The sequence below is a fragment of the Homarus americanus genome, unplaced genomic scaffold (assembly GCF_018991925.1).
Source record: "Homarus americanus isolate GMGI-L3 unplaced genomic scaffold, GMGI_Hamer_2.0 scaffold14413, whole genome shotgun sequence".
NCBI classification, from domain to species: domain Eukaryota; kingdom Metazoa; phylum Arthropoda; class Malacostraca; order Decapoda; family Nephropidae; genus Homarus; species Homarus americanus.
In genome coordinates, this window is record NW_024729855.1 from 228 (window position 1) to 17,971 (window position 17,744).

Sequence of the window (17,744 nt, forward strand, 5' to 3'; positions counted from 1 at the left end):
TTTGTTTGTCACCTAACATGTTTGTTTGTTTGTTTGTCATCTTAAATGTGTTTGTTTGTCACCTTAAATATGTTTGCTTGTTTGTCCTAAAATGTAAACTTTGTTTGTTTTGTTTGTCCTTAAATATGTTTGATTTGTTCACCTAAAATGTGTTTGTCTGTTTATCACCTTAAATGTGTTTGTTTGTTTGTCACCTTAACTGTTTGTTTGTTTGTCACCTTAAATATGTTTGATTTGTTTGTCACCCAAAATTGTTTGCTTGTTTGTCAATTAAATGATTTGTTTGTTTGTCACCCTAAATGTATTTGTTTGTTTGTCACCCTAAATGTGTTTGTTTGTTTGTCACCTTAAATGATGTTTGTTTGTTGTCACCTTAAATGTGTTGCTTGTTTGTTTGTTTGTCACCTAAATGTGTTTGTTTGTTTGTCACCTTAACTGTGTTTGTTTTTAAATGTTTGTTTTTGCACAAATGTGTTGTTTTGTTTGTTTGTCACCTTAACTGTATTTGTTTGTTTTGTCACCTTAAATGTGTTTGTTTTTTTTGTCACCAAATGGTATTTGTTTGTTTGTTTGTTTGTCACCCAACTGTATTTGTTTGTTTTGTTTGTTTATCACCTGAAATGTCTTGTTTGTCTGCCAATTTGTATGTTTGTTTGTTTGTTTGTCACCTAAATGTGTTTGTTTGTTTGCCACCTTAAATGTGTTTGTTTGTTTGTCACCTTAACTGCATTTGTTTGTTTGCCACCTTAAATGTGTTTGTTTGTTTGTCACCTTGTGTATTTGTTTGTTTGTTTGTTTATCACCTGAAATGTGTTTGTTTGTTTATCACCTTAAATGTGATTGTTTGTTTGTCACCTTAAATGTGTTTGTTTGTTTGTTTGTTTGTCACCTTAACTGTATTTGTTTGTTTGTCACCTTAAATGTGTTTGTTTGTTTGTCACTTAACTGATTTGTTTGTTTGTCACTCAAATGCATTTGTTTGATTGTCACCTTAAATGTGTTTGTTTGTTTGTCACCTTAAATGTAGTTTGTTTGTTTGTCACCTTAAATGTTTGTTTGTTTGTCACCAACTGTATTTGTTTGTTTGTCACTTTAAATGTATTTGTTTGTTTGTCACCTTAAATGTATTTGTTTGTTTGTCACCTTAAATGTGTTTGTTTGTTTGTCACCTTAACTGTATTTGTTTGTTTGTCACCTTAAATACATTTGTTTGATTGTCACCTTAAATGTGTTTGTTTGTTTGTCACCTTAAATGTGTTTGTTTGTTTGTCACCTTAAATGTATTTGTTTGTTTGTTTGTCACCTTAAATGTGTTTGTTTGTTTGTTTGTTTGTCCAAATGTGTTTGTTTGTTTCACCCAAAATGTGTTTGTTTGTCACCTTAATGTGTTTGTTTGTTTGTTTGTTTGTCATCTCAAATGCATTTGTTTGTTTGCCACCTTAGATGTGTTTGTTTGTTTGTCACCTTAACTGTGTTTGTCACCCTTAAATGTGTTGCTTTGTTTGTCACCTTAAATTTGTTTTTTTGTTTGTTTGTTTGTCACCTAAATGTATTTGTTTGTTTGTCACCCAACTGTATTTGTTTGTTTGTCACCTTAAATGTGTTTGTTTGTTTGTTGGTCACCTTAACTGTATTTGTTTGTTTGCCACCTTAAATGTGTTTGTTTGTCATCTTAAATGTGTGTTTGTTTGTTGGTCATCTTAAATGTGTTTGTTTGTTTGTCACCCAAATGTGTTTGTTTGTTTGTTTGTCACCTTAAATGTTTGTTTGTTTGTCACCCAAATATATTTGTTTTCACCTTAACTGTATTTGTTTGTTTGCCACCTTAAATAGTGTTTGTTTGTTTGACACCTTAAATGTGTTTGTTTGTTTGTTTGTTTGTCACCCAAATGTATTTGTTTGTTTGTCACTAAATGTATGTTGTTTGTCACTTAACTGCATTTGCTTGTTTGTCGCCTTAACTGCATTTGTTTGTTTGTCACCTTAACTGTGTTTGTTTGTTTGTCGCCAAAAGATGGACTCAATAAAGGTAAAACACATCAGAGAAGTGAGTGAGAGAAGGAGGAGGAGGGAAGGAGGAGGAGGGAAGGAGGAGGAGGGAGGAGAGGGAGGAGGGAAGGGAGTGAGTGGAGGGAAGGAGGAGGAGGGAAGGAGTGAGTAGGAGGGAGTGGGAGGAGGGGAAGGAGGGAGTGAGGGAGGGAGGAGAGGAAGAAGGAGTGAGGAAGGAGGAGTGGAGGGAAGGAGTGAGGGAAAGGAGGAGGAGGGAGGGAAGGAGGAGGGAGGGGAGAAGGAGGGAGGAGGGAGGGAGGAGTGAGGAGGGGAGGGAGGGGAGGGAGGAGGAGGAAAGGAGGAAGGAGGAGGAGGGAAGGAGAGGAGGGAGGAGGAGGAGGAAGGAGGGAGGAGGGAGGGAGAGGGAGGGAGGAGGAGGAGGAAGGAGGAGGAAGGAGGAGGAGGGGAGGAGGAGGGAAGGAGGAGGAGGAGGAGGAGGAGGGGAAGGAGGAGGGGAGGAGGAGGAAGGAGGAGGAGGAGGAGGGAGGAAGGAGGAGAGGAAGAGGAGGAGGGAAGGAGTGAGGAGGAAGGAGGGAGGAGGGAAGGAGGAGGAGGGAAGGAGGAGGGGAGGAGGAGGAGGAGGGAGGGAGGAGGAGGAGGTGAGGAGGGAGTAAGGAGGAGGGGAGGAGGAGGAGTGAGTGAGGGAAGGAGGAGTGAGGGGAAGGAGGAGGAGGGAGGAGGAGGAGGAAGGAGGAGGGAGAGGAGGAGGAGGGAGAGAGGGAGGGAGGAGTGAGGAAGGAGGAAGGAGGAGGAGGGAGGGAGGAGGAGGAAGGAGGAGGAGGAAGGAGGAGGAGGGAAGGAGGAGGAGGGAGGGAGGAGGAAGGAGTGAGTGAGGGAAGGGTGAGTGAGGAAGAGGTGAGTGAGGGAGAGGAGTGGGAAGGGGTGAGTGAGGAAGGAGTGGGTGGGGAAGGAGTGGTGAGGGAAGGAGGAGTGGAGGGAGAGTGGTGAGGGAGGAGGAGTGAGTGGGGAGGGGGTGGGTGGGGGAAGGGTGAGTGAGGGGAAGGAGTGGTGAGGGAAGGGTGAGTGAGGGGAGGTGAGGGAGGGAGTGAGGTGAGTGGGAGGGTGAGGTGAGGGGAGGAATGGAGGGAGGGTGAGTGAGGGAGGTGGGTGAGGGGAAGGGGGTGAGTGGGGAAGAATGAGGGGAAGGAGTGGAGAAGGAAGGAGTGGTGGGGAAGGGTGGGTGAGGGAAGAGGGAGGGAAGGAGTGAGGGAAGGGGAGGTGAGGAGTGGTGGAAGGAAGGGTGAGTGGAGGGAAGGGAGGAGTGAGAGGTGAGGGGAAGGAGTGAGTGAGGGGAAGGAGTGAGGAGTGAGAGTGAGGGAGGTGGTGGGGAAGAGTGGTGGGGAAGGGTGAGTGAGGGAGGAGGTGAGGGAGGGAGGGAGGAGGTGAGGTGGAGGAGGGAGGAGTGGGGAGGTGAGGGGAGTGAGTGAGGTGGGTGGGGAAGGAGTGGTGGGGAGAGTGAGTGGGAGGAGAGGAATGAGTGAGGGAGGAGGTGAGGAGTGGGGGAGGAGTGAGGGTGGGGGGAGGGGGTGAGGGAGGGAGTGGTGAGGTGGGAGGAAGGAGTGAGTGAGGGAGAAGGAGTGAGTGAGTGAGGAGGAGTGAGGGAGTGAGGGAGGGTGAGTGAGGTGAGTGAGGAAGGTGAGTGGGGAAGGTGAGTGGGGAAGGAGTGGTGGGGAAGGTGAGTGAGGAAGGGTGGTGAGGAGGGAGGGGGTGGGAGGGGGTGGTGGGGAAGGGGTGGTGAGGTGGAGAGTGGGGAAGGAGTGAAGGGTGAGTGAGGAAGGTGAGGGAAGGAGTGGTGAGGGAAGAGTGGGTGGGGAAGAGGTGAGTGAGGGAGGAGAGAGTGAGGGAAGGGTGGAGTGAGGAAGGTGAGTGAGGAAGGAAGAATGAGGGGGGAGGAAGGTGGGGGAAGGTGGTGAGGAGAGTGAGTGAGGGAAGGGTGGTGAGGGAAGAGTGAGTGGGAAGGTGAGTGGGAAGGAGTGGAGGTGAGGAAGGAGTGAGTGGGGAAGGAGTGAGGGAAGAGGTGAGGGGAAGAGTGAGGTGAGGGGAAGGAGTGAGTGGAAGGTGAGGAGGAAGTGGGGAGTGGGGAAGGGTGGTGAGGGAGGTGAGTGAGGGAGGAGGTGGAGTGAGGGAGGAGGGAGAGGAGGTGAGTGAGGAGTGAGTGAGGGGAAGGAGTGGAGTGAGGGAAGGGTGAGTGAGGGAAGGGTGGTGGGGAAGGGTGAGTGAGGGGAGGGGGGAGGGTGAGTGAGGGGGAGGGGGAGTGGTGGGAAAGAGAGGTGAGGAGTGAGTGAGGAAGGAGTGGTGAGGTGAGTGAGGGAGGTGAGGGAGGTGAGGTGGGGAAGGGAAGGTGGAAGTGAGGAAAGGGAGTGAGGAGGGAGGTGGGTGAGGTGGAGTGGGGAAGAAGGTGAGGGAAGAGGAGTGAGTGAGGAGGGAGTGAGGGAGGGAGGTGAGTGAGGGGAGGGTGAGGGAGGGAGGGGAGTGAGGAGGTGAGTGAGGGAGGGTGAGGTGAGGAGGGAGTGAGTGAGGGGAAGGTGAGGGTGAGGAGGAGTGAGGGAAGGTGAGTGAGGGAAGGTGAGGTGAGGGAAGGGTGGTGAGGGTGAGGTGGTGAGGGAAGGGTGAGGTGGGGGAGGAGTGAGTGAGAGAAGGAGTGAGTGAGGGAAGGAGTGAGTGAGAAGGAGTGAGTGAGGGGGAAGGAGTGAGTGAGGTGAGTGAGGAAAGAATAGTGAGGGAAGGAGCGAGGAGGGAGGGAGGGAGGGAGGGAGGAGGGAGGGAGGGAGGGAGGGAGGGAGGGAGGGAGGTGGAGGTGGGGAGAGTGAGTGAGGGGGTGAGGTGAGGGAAGGAGTGAGTGAGGGTGGGGAAGGGTGGAGCGGGGGAAGGGGTGAGTGGGGCAGAAGGAGTGAGGGAAGAGTGAGTGAGGGGAAGGAGTGAGTGGGGAGTGAGGTGAGGAGGGAGTGAGGGGAAGGTGAATGAAGGAAGGTGAGGTGAGGGGAGGGTGAGTGGGGGAGGTGAGGGGAGGGAGGGGAAGGGAGGAGTGGGGAAGCGGTGTGAGAAGAGTGGGTGAGGGAGGGTGAGTGAGGGAGGGTGAGTGAGGGAGGGTGGGTGAGGGGAGGGTGGGGAAGGGTGGTGAGGGTGGGGAAGGAGGTGGGGGAAGAGAGTGGGGGAAGGAGTGAGGATGGGTGAGTGAGGGAAGGAGTGGTGAGGAGGTGGTGAGGAGGTGAGTGAGGGAGGAGGTGAGTGAGGTGGTGAGGGGGAAGGGTGAGTGAGGGAAGAGGTGAGTGAGGGAAGGAGTGGTGGGGAGGGGGTGAGTGGGGAAGGAGTGAGTGAGTGAGGGAGTGAGTGAGGGAAGGAGTGAGTGGGGAAGGAGTGGAGTGAAGGAGGGTGGAAGGTGGTTCTCCCATAGCCCAAATTATCACCAGAACTTGTCAGCAAGGCTTCCGGCAAAAACATACAACACAGAAAATGTTTCAGCCAGCCACCTTGTTACTCTTGTACCACCTCCTCTCCACCCCTCATCCCCTCCTCGTTCCTGACCTGTGTTGCCAACTGCTTCTCGTCTCTCATTGGTTAGCGAATAAGCCAATCAGATGTTTCCTTCATCAGTAGCTACAACTTAACCCTCACATGTAAAGGTTAGGTTATGTCAGGTTACTGTTGCCTAGAGGAATATTTTGGTTTGTGTTAACTTACGTCGAGTTTGGCTTGGTTCTTTACGAAAAACTTTCTGGTGCATGTTCGCGGTACTTCTCCAACACAACAACCCTCACTCGACCCGGCAAGCCCTCACTCGACACAACAACCCTCACTCGACCCGGCAAGCCTCACTCGACACAACAACCCCTCACTGACCGGCAAGCCCTCACTGACAAACAACCCTCACTCGACCCGCAAGCCCTCACTGACACAACAACCCTCACCGACCCGGCAAGCCCTCACTCGACACAACAACCCTCACTCGACCCGGCAAGCCCTCACTCGACAAAGAAAAGAGAGAGAGAGAGAGAGAGAGAGAGCCTCTACAGTGCCCCAATATTACTTTGGTTCGTGGGGACGGACGGGATGTTTACCTGCAAGGTGTCTTCATGACCACGTAAGGTCCCTCATATCAACGCCTATGGACCAGTTACTGCACCACGGCCTAGTGACATCACACAGAAAGGGAAATAGGGGCGGATCCAGGAACATCAAAGGGGGGTCCAAGAAGTTATGGGTGTGGGGAACATGGCCGACAGCGAGCCCACCCAGTTGGATGGGTTGGGGGTGGTTAATAGTGTTAACATTTTACTATACAAAACGCCTGAGACAATCCTTTGTCATGTGCCCATAACCCCATAGCAAGCATGTCGTGTGGTACCTGCTACTCTCCACTCAACAAGCTATTAATAACTTGTTATTCTTACTATTATCTTATTGTTGTTCTTAGTTACTTAGGTTAATTGTATATCTATGTATGTCATTAATATGCATCATTTGTGTTCCTCTGTTAAGTCAAACCAAGAGTAGTATTAATTAGTTATAAGACTATTTGGCAACTGTCCTGAGTGACGTGATCTAAGACGCTCCTCACTCACATGCTGTGTGGCCAGAGACTCTCTCGAGTAACCGTTGGTATAGGCTATAGGTAGGACGTGTCCACACCGACCCAGTACAGACGTGCTTTGTTCAGTCATCTACAATACCCTAGTGGTATCTGGTAATTGGTGGCACGTTAGCTTAGGCCTAGGAAGGGATCCTGGTGTTAAGGAATCTCCTGTTTGGTAGGAATTAACCAGTTGGTTGTGATTGCTGTGTGTGTATTGTGATGTCTGTGTTTAATATAGTTAAACTCCTTAACGGTATATTTTCACCCTTCCGGCATCACTCTTATTTTAATATACAATCACTTATTCCCTTAAATTCCATGGTTGCTAGACAGTACTCCTGTAAGAACATAAATTCAATTATTTAATTATCTTCCCATTTGTGACTCACTCCAACTTATTCTTATTTATTCAAGTACATTCAGTTGAGTCGGTTTTTGAGGGGATAATTATTGCTGTGTTCCCTGTTGGTTCCTTTATTTGATGATAACTTGGGGTAGGTTTCACTCCCCAGGTATAAAGGGTATTGGGATCACGACACCCTTCATTAGAGAAAAAGTATTGGAGTTTTCTGTGGAAAAGAGGGGGTCTAGGTCCCCAGACCACCTCCCCTGGATCCGCCCCTGGGCAAGAGACCAGCCCCAGCTATCAACAGTAAACTATAATTTGTACGTTAAAATCGTGTTCAATCTCGTTTTATTGTTATTATTATTACTATTATTACTACTATACACACACAATCACACATACACATACCTATACACACACACACAAACATATACACTTATATATATACACACACACACACACACACACACACACACACACACTACTTACTACTACTACTACTACTAATACTACTTTGCTGTCACTCGGAATCGAGTATGACGATCATCCATCTATGATGTCACCTTCAATGGTGAGTTTTGAGTTGACTAAACAGACCGATAAGGAACCGGCAGAATTGTCCACAGAAGTTGCACATGAGGAGGACTACATCAAGTGCGGGAGGGGCGGCGGCAGCGTCTTTCCGGCATTGGCTCTTGTCTGCCTCGGTATGCAGTCGGGCCTAGCTGGAAAGTAACACCTTCTCGTGTGTTGCGCCTAGAAGAGTTACAAAGGTACTGAACACACAACAGAACTGACAGTACTGACCACACAACAGTACTGACAGTACTGACACAACAGTACTGACCACACAACAGTACTGACAGTACTGATCACACAACAGTACTGACAGTACTGATCACACAACAGTACTGTTCACACAACAGTACTGACCACACAACAGTACTGACAGTACTGATCACACAACAGAACTGACAGTACTGATCACACAACAGTACTGACAGTACTGATCACACAACAGTACTGTTCACACAACAGTACTGACCACACAACAGTACTGACAGTACTGATCACACAACAGTACTCACAACAAAACAACTGACAGCACTGATCATGCAACAGTACTGACCACAACAGTACTGACAGTACTGATCATACAACAGTACTGACCACACAACAGTACTGACAGTACTGATCATACAACAGTACTGACCACACAACAGTACTGACAGTACTAATCACACAACAGTACTGACCACACAACAGTACTGACCACACAACAGTACTGACCACAACAGTACTGACCACTACAACAGTACTGACAGTACTGATCACACAACAGTACTGACCACACAACAGTACTCACCACACAACAACTCACCACACAACAGTACTCACCACACAACAGTACTCACCACACAACAGTACTGACCACACAACAGTACTGACCACACAACAGTACTCACCACACAACAGTATGGACCACACAACAGAACTGACCACACAACAGTACTGACCAAACAACAGTGCCACTGACCACACAACAGTACTGACCACACAACAGTACTAACCACACAACAGTACTGACCACACAGCAGTACTGACCACACAACAGTACTGACCACACAACAGTACTGACCACACAACAGTACTGACCACACAACAGTACTGACCACACAACAGTACTGACCATACAACAGTACTGATCACACAACAGAACGACCACACAACAGTACTGACCACACAACAGTAGTGACCATACAACAGTACTGATCACACAACAGAACTGACCACACAACAGTACTGACCACACAGTACTGACCACACAACAGTACTGACCATACAACAGTACTGATCACACAACAGTACTGACCATACAACAGTACTGATCACACAACAGTACTGACCACACAAGAGTACTGATCACACAACAGTACTGACCATACAACAGTACTGATCCAACAGAACTGACCACACAACAGTACTGACCACAACAGTACTGACCACCCAAAACAGTACTGACCACAAAACAGAACTGACCACACAAAAGTACTGATCACACAACAGTACTGACCACACAACAATTACTGACCACACAACAGTACTGACCACACAACAGTATGACCACACAACAAGTACTGACCACACAACAGTACTGACCACACAACAGAACTTACACACAACAGTACTGACCAAACAACAGTACTGACCAAACAACACAGTACTGACCAGACAACAGTACTGACCACACAACAGTACTGACCACACAACAGTACTGACCACACAACAGTACTGACCACACAGCAGTACTGACCACACAACAGTACTGACCACACAACAGTACTGACCACACAACAGTACTGACCACACAACAGTACTGACCACACAACAGTACTGACCATACAACAGTACTGATCACACAACAGTACTGACCATACAACAGTACTGATCCACACAACAGAACTGACCACACAAGAGTACTGACCACACAACAGTACTGACCATACAACAGTACTGATCACACAACAGAACTGACCACACAACAGTACTGACCACACAACAGTACTGACCACACAACAGTACTGACCATACAACAGTACTGATCACACAACAGTACTGACCATACAACAGTACTGATCACACAACAGTACTGACCACACAAGAGTACTGATCACACAACAGAACTGACCATACAACAGTACTGATCACCAACAGAACTGACCACACAACAGTACTGACCACACAACAGTACTGACCACAACGAAGTGCTGACCACCAAAACAGAACTGACCACACAAGAGTACTGATCACACAACAGTCACTGACCACACAACAGTACTGACAACACAACAGTACTGACCACACAACAGTACTGACCACACAACAGTATGACCACACAACGACCACACAACAGTACTGCAACGTACTGATCACAACAGAAATGACCACACAAAAGTACTGACCACACAACAGTGCTGACCACACAACAGTACTGACCACACAACAGTACTGACAACACAACAGTACTGACCACACAACAATGCTGACCACACAACTACTGACCACACAACAGTACTGACAGTACTGATCACTACAACAGTACTGTTCACACAGTACTGACATCACAACAGTATGACCACACAACAAACTGACCACACAACAGAACTGACCACACAGCAGTACTGACCACACAACAGTACTGACCACACAATGATACTGACCACACAACAGTACTGACCACACAACAGTACTGACCACACAACAGTACTGACCACACAACAGTACTGACCACCACAACAGAACTGACGTACTGATCACACAACAGTACTGACAGTACTGATCACCTAACAGTACTGACCACACAACAGAACTGACAGTACTGATCACACAACAGAACTGACAGTACTGATCACACAACAGTACTGACAGTACTGACCACACAACAAGACGACGTACTGACCACACAACAGAACTGACAGTACTGACCACACAACAGAACTGACAGTACTGATCACACAACAGAACTGACAGTACTGACCACACAACAGAACTGACAGTACTGACCACCAACAGAACTGACAGTACTGATCACCCAACAGTACTGACCACATGGACAGCAGTACTGATCACACAACAGAACTGACAGTACTGACCACACAACAGAACCGACAGTACTGACCACACAACAGAACTGACAGTACTAATCACAACAGTACTGACGGTACTGATCACACAACAGTACTGTTCACACAACAGTACTGACAACACAACAGTACTGACCACACAACAGAACTGACAGTACTGATCACACAACAGTACTGACAGTACTGATCACCAACAGTACTGTTCACACAACAGTACTGCCCAACAGTACTGATCACACAACAGTACTCACCAAAACAACTGACTGGCTGATCATGCAACAGTACACCACAACAGTACTGACAGTACTGATCACACAACAGTACTGATCACCCTGTTGCGACACACCCAACAGTACTGACAGCACTAATCACACAACAGTACTGACCACACAAGAACGACGGTACTGATTACACAGCAGTACTGACCACACAACAGTACTGACCACAACAGTACTGACCACACAACAACTACTGACCGCACAGCAATTGCTGACGGTACTTTCACACAACAGTACTGACCACACAACAGTACTGACGGTACTGAATGCACAACAGTACTGACCACACCAATAGTACTGACCCACCCAGTAGTACTGATCCACACAACAGTACTGACCGCAAACAGTACTGACCACACAACAGTACTGACCACAACAGTACTGACCACACAACAGTACTGACCACACACAGTAGTGCCCCGGCCACACAGCACTGGCACCCCGACCACACAGCAGTACTAACCACACAACAGTACTAACCACGTGGTACCCACCACACAACAGTACTGACACACAACAGTACGGCCACAGCAGTACTGACCACACCAACAGTACTGACCACACAGCAGTACTGACCACACAACAGTACTGACGGTACTGATCACACAACAGTAATGACAGTACTGATCACACAACAGAACTGACAGTACTGATCACCACCACGAAGTGATACGACCACACAACAGAACGACAGTACTGACCACCAACAGAACGACAGTACTGACCACACAACAGGACGGCGTAGTGAACCCACAACAGAACTGACAGTACTGATCACGCAACAGTACTGACAGTACTGATCACCTGACAGTACTGTTCACACAGCAGTACTGACAGCACAACAGTACTGACCACACAACAGGCGGTGCCCGCACAACAGGCCACTGACCAGTACTGAATCGCACAACAGTACTGATCACAACAGTACTGACAGTGCTGATCACACAGCAGTACTCACAACAAAACAACGACGGCAATGCTGATCATGCAACAACTGCATTTGTAACCAGCAGTCTGACTTGGTACTGATCACAACAGTGCACATGGTACTAATCACGCAACAGTACTGACCACAGCAGAACGACGGTACTGATTGCACAGCAGTACTGACATTGCCATCACCTCACAGTACTGACAGTACTGACCACACAACAGGCGCGGTGCTACAGTCACGCAGCAGAACTGACGGTACTGACCACAACAGAACTGACGTACTGATCACACAACAGTACTGCCGGTACTGATCACCTAAACAGTGCTGTTCACACAGCAGTGCTGACAACACAACAGTACTGACCACGCAACAGGACTGAGGTAGCATCACACAACAGTGCTGTCAGTACTGATCACCAACAGTACTGTTCACACAACGCAGCTGCGACAGTACTGATCACAAACTAGTACTGACGGTACTGATCCACAACAGTACTCACAACAAAACAACACACGGTGCTGATCATGCCCACGTACTGACCACAACAATGCCAACAGTACTGATCACACACAGTACTGACCACACAACAGTACGCGACAGTACTAATCACAACAGTACTGACCACACAGCAGACGGCAGTACTGGTACACCGACAGTGCGGTACTGATCACACAATAGTGCAGACGGTACCCGCACAACAAGACATACTGATCCACAACAGAACGACGGGCCTGACCACACAACAGAACTGACGGTACTGATTACCTAACAGTACTGACGGTGACCATCACGCAATAGTACTGACGGTACTGACCACAACAGAACTGACGGTACTGATCACAACAGGGCATTACTGACCCACACAACAGAACGGCAGTACTGACCACACAACAGAGCGACGGTACTGATCACCAACTGTACTGATGATTTGATCGCACAACAGTACTGTTACACAACAGTACTGACAACACTAACAGTACTGACCACACAGCAAGAACGACGGTGCGGTACAACAGTACTGTTCAAGCAACAGTGCTGACGGTGATCACACACAACAGTACTGACGGTACTGATCTACAACAGTACTCTGACAAACAGCGACAGTGCTGATCATGCAACAACTGACCGCATTGCTGACAGTACTGATCACACAACAGTACTGACCACACCCACAGTACTGACAGTACTAATCACACAACAGTACTGACCACACAACAGAACTGACAGTACTGATTTACGACAGTACTGACCACACAACAATTACTGACGGTACTGATCACCCAACCGTACTGACCACCGCAACTGCTGACAGTGCTGACCCAACAAATGACAGTACTGATTACCAACAGTACCTGACCACACAACAGTACTGACCACACAACACATTTGAGACCAACCTGTGACCACACAACAATACAACCACACAACAATGACAACCTTCAGTGCATACACCCAGGTACAGCCACACCTCAGTACTGACCACACCAGTACTGACCACACATTTCATCCATTCTGTCATTTACCTACTGTAACTCTAGTACAAAAGGTAGGTTAGGCCCATTAGGTAGGACAATTGGTAGGGCCTTGACGTGACATAACGATGTTAGTCAGATGGCAGAGTGACCACACTACGCCACACAACACCTGTTAACACCCCTTAACCAAACACACTATCACCACACAACACCTGTTAACACCCTGCTCAAACGCACTATCAGCCCCCAGCATATAATAACACATATCAAACACTATCAGCCCCACACATATTTAACACTCATATCAAACACACTATCATTTACAACACATATTTAACACCTGCTCAAACACACTATCAGCCCCACAACACCTGTTAACACCTGCTCAAACACACTATCAGCCCCACAACACCTGCGTCTTGGATTTAATCGTGTTAACCAAAATTTAAGTAAATAAGTTATTTAAAATTAAGTATTTATTTAATTGTTACCTTAGTAGTATGTTCATTAGATCATGTCTGTTTGTTGTCTTGTGTCATTTGTTAAGTATATTTGCCTCATATATAGTGTGCTGCAGTCTGTGTGCTCTCTCCTGCTCATCCTTGAGCCTCAGGTGAGCACAACACACTATCCTCTACGTGTCACACTTCTTCTTAACACTATGGAAATGTTTGGGCTTAAACTGTCCTTAATAAACACACTGGTTCATTCATATTTTCAATCCATTTCCATTTTCTCTTTATATTTCACAGCTTATTTCAGTCGCAGTTGAATTCACTTCCTCCATGGTTACATTAATCATACATGTGTGTCACTTGTATATGGTATAACATTATTTGCTTACAGTACAAAATGTAAAAAGCACGTGAGGCAGGCCAAGCTGCCAGGCACGTCCGTCCCACCACGTAGCCATAGCCCGACTGAGCCTGCAGAGCCACCCAGCCAGCACTAGGCACCTCTGGTCCTGACCCTATGTTGCTGCCTCCCTGCCTTCCCCCTACCCCTCCTACTCTCACCTGCAAACTACCTGCCTCCATCCTTCACCTGGTGCAGCTGCCACCATCACCACCACCACCACCACCATCACCACCACCACCACCACCACCACCATCACCGCCACGTTGCCACCAGCCCACTCACCACCACCACCAGCACCGCCACCTGACCACCAGCACCTGCCACCACCATTGCCACCACCACCACCCACCACCACTGCCACCACCTAACCAGCAACAAGGCCCCACCACCACCACTACCACCAGCAACAACAGCACTGCCCCCACCACCACCACCACCTGCCACCCATTCTCCACCGCCTACCCGCCACTACCGCCACCAACCAATAAGGCCCACCACCACCACTACCACGTTCGACCGCCACCACTGCCGCCACCACCACGCCGCGCCTCACCAACAACCAGGCCACACCACCACCCTGCCAACCAGCAACAACAGCACTGCCCCACCACCACTCACTACCCGCACCACCATCCAGCAACCAGCGGCCCACACCGCCGCCACTGCTGCGCCACCGCAATAACAGCCTTTACCTGCCACCGCCGCCGCCCCCCCACCGCCACCACGCCACCCACCGCCGCCACCACCAGCGCTGCCGCCACTGCCAGGATACTTACCACCCCGCCACCGCCGCCTGCCGCCAACATGCCACCACCTGCCCCCACCGCCGCCGCCAGCACCACCACCAGCACCTGCCTTATGACACTGCCGGCGCCACCAACCAGCGACGCCCCACCGCCGCCACACCAAACAATGCCCCCACCTGCAATACCCCACCGCCGCCACTATCACCACCTGCACCTGCTGCTCCGGCCGCCACCGCCTGCCACCGCCTGCACTGCCCTGACAACCAGCGTCACCACCGCCGCGAACAGCAACCAGCCACCACCGCCGCCAGCGTGCCGCCGCCGCTGCTGCCGCCACCACAATGCAACCAGGCCCCACCACCAGACCAGCAATAGCCCCCACCGCCAAGACCGCCACCACCGCCATCACTGCCGCCACCACCGAGCAAAGCAACAACGCCCCACCGCCTGCCGCACTGCACCACCACCACCTGCACCGCCAGCACTGCCACCACCATCACTCTTGCCACCACCGCCACCAGCGCCGCCAAGCACCCATCACCGCAGCCACCACCCCCACCAGCATTGCCAGCACCACCTCTACCGCCACCACCACCCACCGCCACCAGCACCACCCACCACCACCACCACCAACACCAGCGCCACTACCCCACCGCCACCACCCCCCACCACCGCCACCAACACCAGCCACCTGCACCCACCACCGACCGCCAGCACTACCCGCCACTGCCAGCACCACCCCCACCACCACCACCACCCAATCTTACCAACACCGCCAGCACCCCCACCGCCTGCCAGCACTCAATACCACCAGCACTGCCAGCACCACCCCCACCACCACCGCCATCACTTTCTACCACCACCACCAGCCGCACCGCCACCGCGCCGCAGCGCCACTTGCCTCCAACACCACGCCGCCCGCCACCGCCAACCGCCGCCGCCACACCACCCACCGCGCCTGCCAGCGCTGCCAGCCTGCCCCCACCTCCACCCCCTGCCGCCGCCAGCGCCACCCCCGCCGCCGCCGCCGACGCCGCCTTGCTGCCCGCCGCCTGCCGGCATACTTTGCCGCCGCCGCCGACGCCTTGCCGCCGACGCCGCCTGCCAGCGCCTTTAATCGCCAGCCTGCCGACGCCCGCTGCCCCGCCCCCTGCGCCAGCTGCACCCCCGCCGCCGCCGCCAGGCACTGCCGCCACTTATTTTCTTCCGCCGCCTGTTGCTTTCACGCCAGCGCCAGACGCCCCCACCGCCCCGTCCACCGCCGGCGCGCCTGCCATGCTCTTTCTTCACCACTGACCAGCAATGCCCCCGCCGCCACCGGCAGACAGGCGCCCCCACCACCAGAATGCCACCGCCGCCGTCGCTTTCTGCCACCGGCAACCAGCAACCTTTTACCACCACCGCCAAATCCACTGCCACCGCCACCACCACCTGCCGGCACTGCCGCCGTCGCCTGCACCACCACCACCAAGCACCACCAAGCACCCTCACCGCCTGATACCGCCCCCGCCACCAGCCCTTTCGCCAGCGCCTTTACCGCCGCCCCCCACCACCTGCCAGCACCGCCCCCACGCGCACCAGCGCACCAACTGCACCCCCACCGCCGAAGCACTGCCAGCACTGCCAGGCACTTTACCCCCCGTCACCGCCAGCTTCTGCCACCGCACGCTGCTCCACCGCCTGACCAGCAACCAGCACCACCGCAGGCCAACCAGCACTTTACCACCACCACCACCAGCTGACAGCACCCACCACCAAAACCGCCCCCCACCACCTGCGCTACCAGCGCCAGCCGCACCACCACCTGCCAGCACCACCCCCACCCGCCACTGCCACCACCACCACTGCCTGCCAGTGACAACGTCACCACCTGATAAAACCAGCTTTCCTGCCACAGACCAGCAATAATTTACCACCCACCAGCACAATACCGCCACCGCTACTGCCGCCGCAGGCCAGCGAACCAGCCCTTTACACCGCCACGATATTGACGCCCCCCACCGCCAGAGACCACCACCGCCGCCGTCACTGCCGCGCCGCCGACAACCAACAGCAGCGCACCACCACCGCCACCATCACTGCCTGCCGCCACCACCGCCTTACCAGACGCTACCGCCGCCATCGCTGCCACCTGCCGCGCCAGCACCAGCGCCCATCGCCACCACCAGCCGCCACCCCCGCCACCAGCCCGCTCTCCAGCACTAACACCTGCCGCCGCCACTTCCTGCCGCCAGCACCGCCCCCACCACCGCCGCCGCCAACCCGCCAGCCACCCCCACCGCCTGCGCCGCCACGCGCCCATGCCAGCGCCTGCCGCCTGCCCCTGCACCACGCAGACACTGCCTTCCACTGCTTTCCAGCCGCCCCACCACCACCGCCGCCCACGCACCGCCAGCGCCGCCACCCCCCACCACCACCAGCGCCACCCACACGCCACCACCAGCGCCTGTTTGCCCCCACCACCACCACCATCACTTCTTCGCCTCCGCCGCCGCCAGCTGCTGACATCGCCGCCGCGATATACTTCCGCCGACGCTATGACGCCACTTCGCCACCGCTGCCATTTACCGCCGCCGCCGACCATACTTTACCGCCATGATATCGGCTATGGGCCTTAACCCCCGCCGCCGCACCTGCCAGTTCCTTTGCTGCTGCCAGCCTGCCGCCGCCGACGCCCCCGCCGCCATTTCGCAGCGCCTTTAAATCACCGGAACCTTTCTTGACGCCATGCCTTTACCACCAACCGCCGCCGACCGCTGCTCTTGTTCTTCCTGTGACTGCCGCCAGCGCCTTCTGCCTGTTTTCCGGCTTCGCTTGCTGTTTTGCCGCTGCCGCTGTTTG

The 17,744-nt window shown here is 51.8% G+C and overlaps 1 protein-coding gene across 1 annotated transcript; it reads left to right on the top strand.

Annotated features, from left to right (window-relative positions):
- The first annotated feature begins 7,524 nt into the window (after positions 1-7,524).
- LOC121866847 (formin-like protein 6) lies at positions 7,525-17,502 on the top strand. The gene is made up of 2 exons (XM_042366583.1): positions 7,525-7,622; positions 16,827-17,502. The coding sequence occupies exons 1-2, from the start codon at positions 7,525-7,527 to the stop codon at positions 17,500-17,502; spliced, it is 774 nt and encodes a 257-aa protein (XP_042222517.1).
- Positions 17,503-17,744: the final 242 nt, after the last annotated feature.